The sequence below is a fragment of the Cetorhinus maximus genome, chromosome 9 (assembly GCF_964194155.1).
Source record: "Cetorhinus maximus chromosome 9, sCetMax3.hap1.1, whole genome shotgun sequence".
Classification (NCBI taxonomy): domain Eukaryota; kingdom Metazoa; phylum Chordata; class Chondrichthyes; order Lamniformes; family Cetorhinidae; genus Cetorhinus; species Cetorhinus maximus.
Window position 1 is genome coordinate 45,041,578 of NC_135887.1, and position 12,082 is coordinate 45,053,659.

The window sequence follows — 12,082 nt, forward strand, 5'->3', positions numbered from 1 at the left end:
TATCTGGAGTATTTATTTATTAATTTACATCATTGAATTTCTTTTCAATTCTGTAAGGGCCACTAAATCTTGCATTTAATGAATCACCTAGTACTGATAACAAAACTAATACTTTCTCTCCAGAAACAAAGCTGTGAGTTTTAGCTTTCTTACCTGCCCTTAATTTTATCATTTGCTGTGATGTCTTTAACTCTCATGCTTTGTTCAATCTTTCCCTGAAATTTGGCACATAATCCAGTAGAATAGTTTCTGAATTTTGACCCACCAATTTCTCATGAATCAATTCCAGTGGTCCCCATACCTCATGACCGTAAACTAGTTCAAAAGGGCTAAAACCAGTCGATGCATTAGGTGTGTCTCTAAAAGCAAATAACAAAAATGGAATTCCTGTATCCTAATCCTTTGGATAATCTTGACAGTATGCTCTCATCATAGTTTTTAAAATTTGATGCCATCTTTCCAAAGCTCCTTGTGACTCTGGATGATAAGCTGTTGACTTAAACTGTTTTATCCCCAAACTGTTCATTACTTCCTTAAACAGCTGTGACATGAAATTTGACCCCTGATCTGATTGTATTTCCTTAGGTAAACCATATCTTGTAAAAGATTTAATTAATTCCTCCACAATTCTCTTAGTTGTAATATTTCTTAAAGGTACCGCTTCAGGAAACCTGGTGGACACATCCATTATTGTCAGTAAATACTGATATCCGCTTTTAGTCTTAGGGAGGCGTCCTACACAATCAATCATGACCCTGGTATAAGGTTCTTCAAACACTGGCATTGGGATTAAGGGCACCAACTTAATCACTGCTTGTGAGTTTCCTGTCACTTGACATGTATGACAGGTTCTACAGAATTTGACTATTTCTCTACGCAATCCTCACCAAAAAAAACCTCTCTCTTTTCCTGTGTTTTCCCAATTCCTAAATGTCCCCCCAATGGAATTTCATGAGCAATCCTCAGAATCTTATTTATATACCCTAATGGGATAACAATCTGATGCACCTCCCTCCAGCTTTCATTTGCTGAAACATGATCTGACCTCCATTTTCTCATTAAAATGTCTCACTGAAGGTAATAACATACTGGAATACATTTTGCTTCTGCTTCTGAATAAGCTTTCTGATATAACCGTTTTAATTGCAAATCATTTTTCTGTAACTCCACTAACCTCCTTGAGTTAAACACTTCAGCTGAATTGTCCTGCATTCCTTCTGACTGAACAATGCTATCAAACACACTGCCAGCTAATTGGATTTTGTAACTACTTCTTGCCTTTTGAAATGCCTGCCTTGTTTATCCTGTTCTTCCATATGAGCCTTTGATCTCATTACAACACAATCAGGAAATTATCCAGGATGTTCCTTCTGTAATGCCTCTGCTGAAAATACTTCTACAGGCTGCTCAACTACCATAGGCATCACTCACATTTGCGATCCAGCTATATCATTACCCAGAATAAATTGAACCCCTGCAATAGGCAATTTTTCCACCACTCTCTAACTATAACTTCACCTGTCCTCCATTTGTTCTTTAAATTTATCTTCCACAGTGGAATAGATTTAGTATCTCAATGAACCCCACTTATTATTACCTGCTCCTGCAATACTCCCTTTGAACAACAAATATCACTATCCCACAACATTAAGGATTGACTAGCCCCTGTGTCTCTTAAAAATTTTTAACGTATTTACCTATGAAAAATTCACAAGATGATTCAAACTTGAGACCTTCCTGGTTGTCCATTGCTCAGTACTGTAAAGTTTGATTTTTATTTTGTTTTTCTTCCCTTTGTTTTAGCCTGGGGTCACTGTAGCCAATTGTAGCATCCTCCCTTCTAAATTAGCATGATGGGACTGTTGCCTTTACTGGCGTTCAACAAAAGTTATCCATCTAAAGGTAGTAGGTAAACTGCAGCAAAAGTTACAGAGAGAATCATTCAGCAGTTCTTGGTTTCCATATAGTCCAAAGCCACCCAAAATGACTTGGCTGCAGCTGAGCTGTTGTCCCTCTTCTATTGCTTCCACAAGACTCGGAGTGCTACAGGTCGCTGGCATTTATGCCAGATTGTCAGGAATTGGCGAGTTGGTGCATTTCTAGCCCCAGTCCAAAACATTTACTTGGTCCTGAATTTCCTAAAATGGTGCAACTGGCAAGTTTCGCCAAAATTTATACTTGTCTTCCCGCTAATGAGTTATCACAGGTCAACAACTTAGTTATATAGAACCATTAATGTAGTAAAACTCCATTGGGCGTTTCACAGGGGTGCAGACAGACAAGAATTGACAGCAAGCCAAAGGAGTCGTCGTTGGGACATGTGACAAAAAGCTTGGTGAAATGGGTTAAGTTTTAAGTAGCATCTTAATAGAGAGAGGTGGTGATACAGAGAAGTTTCGGGAGGAAATCCAGAGCTTGGGCACATTTGCTAGTAGTGGGGGATGCACTAGAAACCATAATTGAAGGAACAGAGCATTCTTAATGGGTTTTTAGGCTGAAGGAGGTTACAGAGATGGGAACAGCAAGGCCATTGAGGTGTTTTAACACGGATGAGAGTTTTAAAATCGAACCAATGTAGTTCAACAAGCACAGGGTGAGGGCTGAATGGGACTTACCATGTTAGGATAGATGCAGTAGTTTTGGATGGCTCAAAGATATTAATTTAATTCAGTAAAGGTGCATTCTAAGACACAGAAACCACAGTTTACATCTCCAGGTGAGGAAATAATTGTCATAAAACACCAGAAGTGCAATTCTGGGTCCTTTTGGACTGAAAATTTCTGATGTAAATTTATAGTCTGTTCAGAATTGGTGGAAATTCACGTGTACTGCATTTTTGCATTGGGGGCAACGGAACGTTTCGGCGGAGCTTTTGTGAAATTGGTGTAAAAGATAGAAGAATTTTGTGCGGTGTAAAATATGTGCACTATTTATACCCAAATTTCCTCCATTGCATTGAAAATCCATTATCGTGTACTTATGCCATTGTTTGGCACAAGTTTTCAGGAAACTTTGTATATCACTTCACAGCCTATGAACACTTCATGTGCAGAAGCTTAAGTGTAGCTAACCTTTGGTTGCTGGAGCATACGTTATTGGAACACTTGTTCAGTGCTCTGGCTGTTAATCAAATTTTGTCTTTGGCCACCTAGATCAGTTTCATTAGCTTTCATTCTAGTATACTTTGCATGCATGATTGTATGTACATCACACTGGCAGGAAAATCTGATTTTGGGTTGGGGTAATACGGTGATATCTACAAGTACATTCCTGAATGCCTAAATCATTCTTGGGTGATATTCCAAAGCACTAATCAGTTTCCTTGGTATAAACATCACACTTCTATGGAAATAAAGTAATCTTAGCCACTTTTACTATTAGTTTCTTGTTAAACGTTATAATCTGTGACAAATATTCAGCTTCTTGAACATTGGTACCATGGATTTATTCAGGAGAATCTACTTGTGGATTGTGGTCATTATCAAATCATAATTTATTACTGCAAGTTAGCTTTTCAAATGCAGCGACATTTATTTATGCAAATGTATGTTAATATTGAAGCCTTGTACAGAGAAGAAATACTTCTGTTTATGAAATAACATTCCTCTCTTTCTTGCAGGTATGACAGTGAGTGCAATGGCTGCTTTAATACTAATGACGACATCCATAGTGTCTGTGGTGGGTGCACTGTATCTAAGTTACATCCTGTACTTTGTACTGAAGGACTTTTGCATAATCTGCATCACCACATATGTCCTGAACGTCATTCTCTTTATCATCAACTATAAACGACTGGTTTACTTGAATGAGGCCTGGAAACAGCAACTCCAATCCAAACAGGAATAATCTAAATGATTTGCAAACCTAACACCTGGAGAGCCTGCTTCCATTATGTCTATTTGGCAGTAATTTTTTTTGAGAGAGATGTATATGATATAAAGGAAATCAAAATCATTGAGAACCAATTTTTTTTTAATTGAATACTTGTTGTGTGGGACCCTGGACTTACTTTGGTTTATCTTCCCTCACATGAAGATTAACAGACAAGCCAACTGAAAGCAAGCTTTAACTGTATTACACATTCCTTAGAAGATCTGAATTCTGAGAAACTTGCATACACTAAGCGGCATTTGTTTAAGCATTCCCTCCGCCCCCATCTGATAAAGTAAACTGCGTGTTAAATTGTGAATGAAAGTGCCTTCTGTTAGAGGATTTTTTTAAAATCATATACAGGTGTTTTATATTGCACAGGAAGTGGCTAATGGGTGTCCTGGGTCTTGGTGCTCTAATTAATGGGTCTGGAAATTGTCCATCTTGATTGAATGACCTGATGTGAATGTTGCAAGTCCAATTTCTTCCAGTACAGTAGGAATTTGTCACATGTCGGATCTTTACACATAAAAATGCTCAGGTCCTCTCGGCCTAAACTTTTTCTGAGTGCATGGACGATTTTAAAAGGCCAACAACTATGCAGTCGCAGCACACCACAAAGGTACTTAAACTAGCACAATTTGCAGTGCGGGAAAGCTCTCGTCACAGCTTGCTAGGATTTTAAAAAAGATGCTTCAGAGAATCTAGTGGTTCATTACCAAAAGTTTTAATCTTTACAGGTTTGACTAATAATTGGGCCAAGATTTCATGTAAAAAGCATGTCTCTTTAAAATTTAATACCTTTTAACAAAAGTTTAAAACTACTTGTGTTGCACTTCAAGAAATTTTGATTTTGACTGCTAGTTTACTATTTATTTCAGTATTTTAACACTGCTACTACTAATAGAGCAGCCTGACCAAGACAGTATAAATATGTGGTAAACCAGGCCCATAATGTTTGAAAAATGGACCTTGTTTAAGGGACCCCTATTCAATCTGATTGTGCTGCATACCACTTTATTTTTATTAAATAGTATTTTGTTTATATTGAGATTTTCAACAGGCTGAAGCCCTTTTTTTTTCTCTAATGTATCACCATTGTGCCATGTTAATTAATAAGGAATGGTTGATATTTTCAAAAGCATTTCTAATTAAATTATAGCTTATTATTAATTGGTTGTGTTGGCTGGGTGGAGGTTTTTTATATAATAAAAATAAACGTTGATAACAGGCATTAAAAGTATTTAAGTTCAATCTGACCTACCTAAACTATACTTAGATATATTTGACCACTGCTTGAACAAAAAATCCTTTCTTTCATTCTATATGTTTATAAATTGAAAAATGTGATTTCACTGAACATTGGTTTTAGAGCTATTTTGTGGAGGGCTTGTTTAATCCTAATACCTCATTTTATTCAGATAGACAATTGGTCAGAATAAGCTTTTGCCTGGCTTTGAAATACGCTTACTAATGTGGTTCAATGCCTCCTTGAGTATTACTGGAAGAAGTTATAGTTATGTGTATTCAGTGTGTGATGGTGTACTGACCACCATTTGTGCTTTTAATGAGAGCTTTTGTATCCTTATAGCAATGGATACCAGAGGTCTCAGCTAAAGGTTGTGTCCCCAAAGCTACTCATGTTGAATAGTTTGGTAGCAAATTTAATAGCTTTTTCTAACCTGATATAATTATTTATATCAAGAAGCATTCTGGGCCATTGTGCTAGCTGATATCCTAACAGCCTTTTGAATTTCCCAAATAGCTTATGGCTTCACTAGCAGGAAGTTATTTTAATTTTGTGGAACCAACCTATTGAATTAGATTGCAAAAAGAATTAATTGAAAGTGTAATGTCAACTTAGAATTGGTAACTATTGGTTCATAGCAGTATTTTAAATAACATTTTCTCTTGATACTTTTAAAAACCTAATGCCTATGAACCAACCTACAATAAAATGCATCAGTGTTAGTATACCTCAGACTGTGCATATGCACAGGATCCATCTGACATGACTGAAATTTATAGTCACCAATAGGTTATATCAATTTTCTTTAAGACTTTACTGTGCCTACTTGTCCATGTAAAGTTGTATTTAATGGATGGGGCAGTGCTTTTGATCAGTGGATCAGGCATCTACTGGTAGAAAAGTCCTGTTCTGTCAGACAACTTTATATTTGCAAATGAGCATTTGTCATGTATGTCTAATGCAGAACGATTTTAACTTAAAACTTAATGTGTAGGATGTAAACTTAGTAATTTATGCAATCAGTATTTTCTCAACACTAAACTGGCTGTTTTTTGTGCCCTTACTAAATTGGATTGCTTTTTTATTAGCTGTTGCACTGTAAATATTTAGTTGGCAAATTTTAAAGTCATTATTACATTCTTCATAGAATACAAATAATTCAGAGGATGTTGGGTACAGTTAAAGCTTGTCTAAAAGGATTGAATCCTGGACATGGAGGAATTGCCTTTATCGTATCTGTGCTCATTGAAGCTGCTGGTACAGTAAGTTACCTGAAGTCTATCTCTTTCTGAACTCCAGAAGACCACTGGATGCTATTGTACTATTATTGTGACATTCCTGTGACCCAATAAGCTGTAAAAAAAAAAAATTCCAAAGGAGTTTACTGATACTGTAGTACTGAAACTTTATATCTTGGCTGTGGACGACACTTATGCTCATCCTTGATCCTATTTTTTTGAAGTAAAACTATACTAGGTAACTGCAATTCTATATATGTTTGATGCAAAACAAGTTTGATATTGGTTTTTAGCCAATGCTTTGGGCTTGGTTCAAATATTTTAGTTTGTGCATCTCCTGGTGTTATGCCTTTACTAACAGCAGAGAGGTGGACAAATTTAAGATGTCAGAAGTCCAGTTATATTTATCCTTCTCTTCCCCGCCCCCCCAAACTCCCCAAACCATAATTAGTTTATATTGCACTGTCTAGCATGAAGCCCATGTTTACTGCTCATGATGTACTGTAACTGAATATAACTAGATTCATCCCTATTGGTACTGATCTATCACTACTTATTCCTGGTATTAGCAATCAATACAGGCATGAGCAGATCCCTAATTTAGAAGCGGCAAACTAAAATGGTTTTCGTTACAGTAAGTCATTGTCTATTCACTATGAAAGTGACAGGGTGACAAATGCTCTTTATTTTTGTAAACTGTATTTAGCATGGCAGAAGTACTATGTTCTTGATCTGTATAATATGTTCCATCAGAGTTATTTATTAATGCTGCTTCAAGCTCATGAGCACATGTGTTTAAAAAAAAAACTTAAGGTGGACTCTGGGCACTGAATCCCCTTCACAGCCACAGATGAGAACGGTTTTATATATAGGTTCAGGACTATGATTTTGCTAAATAGCAAAAAATTGTAAATATGTATGAATGTGTATTCATTGCACAGAATTTTTGGTATGAAATAAATGTAGAATCTACATGAGGTCTTCTGCGATTTGTGAGTGCTGATTTTGTTTATGAATGGCAGGAAGGAGCAATCCATTATAATTTCCTGCAAGTGAAGCTCAAACAGGATCCATGAACTGAGGAAGCCTACTACAGGCATCAGTACTTGATTTTCTTGTCCTAATGCTTGTTTACAGAAAATGGCAATATGTTGAAATGTGGATTAATAATACAGATGCAGTACCTCAAATCTGGCACCCTTGGGACTGAGACTGTGCTGCAGTTCGGGCCATGCTGAGTCAGGTGGGGGCAAGGGTTGCATGGTGCATGGGATAGATTGGTACGCAAAGCTGGTAACCAGGCTGGAGCCACATCGCACCAATGCAGCGCCTAGCCAAATTGTCCAGGTAAGTTATTTTTTTGGTGCAGGGAATATTATAAAATTATCTGGTTTTCAGCTGAATTTGAGGTACTCTACCTGTATAATAACCAACTATAAATCAGTTCTGCTTGTGCTAAGATGTGAATGGAATATAAAAAAAAGTATACAAGGTCATTACATTGATGCCTACAAACCAAAAACCTTGGATGATTGTTCTTTACAATTGATTTGATTTAGTCCATTGTGATGCAATACTCCTTCCAGATGTATACAAAAATGAACTTTATTAATTTCAATATTAGGCCTATACTTAAAAGTAGAATTTTTCTAAGTAATTCATCTTAAAAACTTTCATTGTCTGGTCAGCTAAATAAAACTTAACTCATTCTAGAAAAATTAGGAACTATGGATAAATTGCACCAATTCTGGCAGTATATTAAAAGTTTTACATATTTCATGCACTTCCTATCCACATTACAATGAAAACTTGAACATTTATAATGGAGACATTTGTCTAAATCATGTCGCCGGTGCAGGACACGATGGGCTGAATGGCCCCCTTCTACACCATAACAATTCTGTGATTCTGAGATATGTTAACATTTTTGTAAGAAAACTTAAACATTTTCAAAACATGGTTTCATATACTATTTGGATTTTTATGCTTTTTCTGGAAAAGCATTCTCTGTAACTGAAATTTCTAATGTCCAAAAATGGTTTTAAACATTTAAAAAAAATTTCATATTGATATAATCTCACATTCAAAAACCTGGACCAGGCATTTTTAGTATATGCACATTCTGTAGCTCTGACTTAAGTTTTTCAAACCTGGTTGAAGTAAAGCTACAGGGAAATATTTTAAACATTTAAAAAACTATAAACCACAAAGTATTAAGAGTATCTTTCCATTTCCTAATTTGAATTCAATTTTCAAAATTAAATTTTGAAGTAAACAGTCTCATTATTCACCTGTTTTATTGACAAAAATGTAAACATTCTAATTACTGACACCAATGAGAGGGGGTAGGGTGGCCTGTCATTTGAGTTCTTTTTCTTAAAAAAATACTTCACTGGTACATCTTACATACCATCTTGCTGTGGATTCTTGGTTTCAAAACTAAGATAAAATGTTATTTATAAAGTAAGACTCATTTATAGTTTTCACTATATGATGGGACAGTTGCAGGATTCAATCCCCAAAGCACCAATTATAAAAAAAACACTTTAATAAACAAATACTTGTAAATGTGAACAATATTCCCCAACTCACCAGAAGCATTGACTTTATGCATTTTTAGGATTAAATGACAAAGCTGGAAAGGTCTGTCTGCAATTTCGATTTTTGCTGTTCAGCCGGGTTAAAGAAGAAAAAATTGCATTTATATAGTGCTTTTCATGACCACTGGATGTCTCGAAGCGATTTTACAGCCAATGAATATTTTTGAAATGTAGTCACTGTGGTAATGTAGAAAATGTGGCAGCCAATCTACACACAGCATGCTCCAATATACAGAAATGTAATAATTATATTGGCGAGGACATCAGGAAAAACTCGCCAACCCCTCTTCAAAAATAGTGCCATGGAATTTTTTTTTACATCCATTTGAGGGTAGACAGGGCCTTGGTTGAATTCCTCAACCAAAAGATGGCACCTCTGATGGTGCAGCATTCCCTCAGTACTGCGCTCAAGACCTGGAGTGGGACTTGAACCCAGAACCTTGTAACTCGGGTAAGAATGCTGACATGGTTGGGCTCTGCAAGGATATTAATATCACACTTCAGAGTTGTCATATTTCTCCCTTTGAGATTGGTAATGCAATGGTTACCTTTCAAAGTCACCTCAAACTATGTGGTTCAGACAACATTCGGTTAGATTCTTATCAGGGAATTACTTTTGTACATCTTTGCACTTAACTGCTAAGGATTTAATGTGCCTGAATTGATTAGCAAAGATCAGATGCCCCTGCTATGCTGTCACCAACATGAATCTTTCAGCTTGAATTTGAGTGCTGATTGGTGAGAAATTATAGGCAGCGGCTTGTATAGCCATTGTAAGAAGAGACTATTTAGCAGTATAATTGAGTTGAAGAAGTTACATAAAGAATGAAGTATTCATTGAAGCTTCTGACATACCAGATACATATATAGGATTGGGATTTCATTTTAATATTACCACACTTCATATTCTGTTGGTAATTTAATACAATTTTTTGGAGTTGTGACACACAATAGAATTAGTGTAATTGGGAATGAGCATTTCATACTTAAACTTGAATAGACAAATGAACACTAGACCTATTCCAGATGTTTTTTTTATTTGTTCATGGGATCTGGGTGTCACTGGCCTGGCTAGGTCAGCATTTATTGCCCATCCCTAATTGAGAGTCAACCACATTGCTATGAGTCTCCAGGTCAGACCAGGTAAAGGATATTAGTGAACCAAATGGGTTTTTATGACAATCAACAATGGTTTCATGGTCATCATCAGACTTTTATTGAATTCAAATTCCACCATCTACAGTCCCCAGAGCGTTAACCCTGCGTCTCTAGATTACCAGTCCAGTGACAATACCACTATGCCACCTCGCCTACTGACTAGAGAGCAACTTTGATAGAATTCTAGGATGAAAGTACTCGTCTTCAAAGCAAGTTGAGGAAATAAATTTGCTATCACTTAGGAAATGTTCTGACAAAATGTTCAATTTCCCCATGGTACAGTAGTACCAATCAATGCAGTTTCTTCTGTATTCTCAGCAGCTACCAGTGATACTTCAAAGGAACGTATTTGGTCTCATTTGCCAGTTTCCAGTAGCGATTCCGAAGAGTGAAAGCGGAAGATTTAGGTTGTCTCTGACGAGTGAAGATCCCCTTTTTGTTCCCGTCTACCCGTGTAGTGCCTGCAAACAAATGAAGGCCTTGATTTAAGAGAGTACATTAAATATAACCTTGCAAAGAAAATAATTGTGCTTGCATCACCTAGTGCTGCTTTCATTCCTACACTAGCTTGTATATTTAAAATAAACCATGTGAAATATTTTAACTTTACAGAAGATCAATTGCCTTTGAACTAGTTACAAGTGGACTTGACAAGCTCTTGATGGATAAAGACACAGGTGTATGGTATAAGCTTGTCTTGAGCTGCATCATGGATAACTGGCATCGTGAATGGCTTTATAGCTGAGGAATTTATTTATTAAGGGAGTGGGAAAAAGAATAAAAACCCTTCCTTAGTCACTTTCTTATTCCATTTTCTTATCTACATTCAATAAAAATAAAATGGAAGTTTTTTTTGTGCTTTTCTATTCTTCATCAACCTAGATGATAGTTGTTGGATTCCTACAACATGAAAAGAAATCCAACACTCTTCATTTATTGCTTTTTTTAAAAAAATGGATTTTCTGCTGAACCAAAACAGATGGCTGCTACAAGTCTCACAGCTCCCAGAACAAAGGGCCAACCCTGTGGTTATGACCAGGAGTTACAAGAACAAAATAATTCTTCACTCAGCCTGTGGAATCTCACACCTCATTGTACAGACCCCCTGTAATCAACGAAAGCAGAGAAAATGCAGATCACAAAAGAAAGAGATTGAAACACATTGCACTGGGAGAAATGTCTCTCTCTGCTAAGGAGGAACAATGGAATTCTGACCAGAAGCACAGAAACTGATAAGCTACAATTAACCATTAATGCAACATGTCACATCACCCAAGCTTCTGGCCTTTTTGGACAGTTTTAACAAGCGAGTCCACTGTTTAACATCCAACTGGTGAACCACCAAGTAGCAGCCCTCCAGGCAGAACAACCGCCTACTCCTCAAGCCTGCCTCTGCTGGAAGATTTCCTACCTTCACCTGCAGAACCAACCTAATCTGTGTACCTACTTAATCTTGTGGTATCAGCACTCACTGTAAAGTGAATCCTACAACTCCCAGTCTCAGTCAACTGAACTTTAATTCCTACATGAAATTGGACTCCAACTTTGGACACTCAATCACATGAACTAATAATCTTTGTGGTTCTTGTACTGTTACTATCCATTGTTGTAAAACTCCTTTTTCTATTCCCCCACCACCTTTGCTGTGTGTGTTGTGGAGGAGTGGGAAGTTGCTAACACTCCTCCCCTGGATTTTGAATGCAAAATAAACTGAGTTAATCATAACGCGGGTTTGCTGTGGGTTATTAAGTTGGATCATGCAAGCAGTTGGTTTGAGAAAATACACCACTGCGTACTTTAGAAATAATTCAAAACACCTTTTGCTTACAGACAGGTGGTGAGAGGAAATAAATACCATTTGCCTGTCTCTCTTCTGTCTGTAACATTCCATTTCAGGTACCCAGTGTCAACATCTAGCACTTAAGTTGGGTATTCTTTAGAAAGATGTTGGGTGGATTGTTCCATTA

General features: G+C 36.7%; 2 protein-coding genes across 4 annotated transcripts in view; one reads left to right on the plus strand and one right to left on the minus strand.

The window, feature by feature from the left end:
* Nucleotides 1-11,392, plus strand: part of LOC144684612 (vitamin K epoxide reductase complex subunit 1-like protein 1) — a 57,810-nt gene extending 46,418 nt beyond the window's left edge. Inside the window, exons 3-5 of one of the 3 annotated variants that reach the window (XR_013577533.1) lie at nt 3,620-3,678; nt 7,533-7,704; nt 11,310-11,392. Coding sequence is in view for 2 of the 3 variants with exons in the window: in XM_078548618.1 (XP_078404744.1) it covers nt 3,620-3,846 (227 nt within the window). In the remaining variant the exon portion in view is untranslated. Of the gene's footprint in view, nt 1-3,619; nt 7,335-7,532; nt 9,023-11,309 lie in introns of those variants that run through there. The other 2 variants (XM_078548619.1, XM_078548618.1) reach the window with 2 other exon arrangements.
* Nucleotides 7,947-12,082, minus strand: part of gusb (glucuronidase, beta) — a 31,742-nt gene continuing 27,606 nt past the window's right edge. Inside the window, exon 12 of the mRNA XM_078548616.1 lies at nt 7,947-10,576. Coding sequence (XP_078404742.1) covers nt 10,437-10,576 — 140 coding nt within the window. The 3' untranslated portion in view covers nt 7,947-10,436. The remainder of the gene's footprint in view (nt 10,577-12,082) is intronic.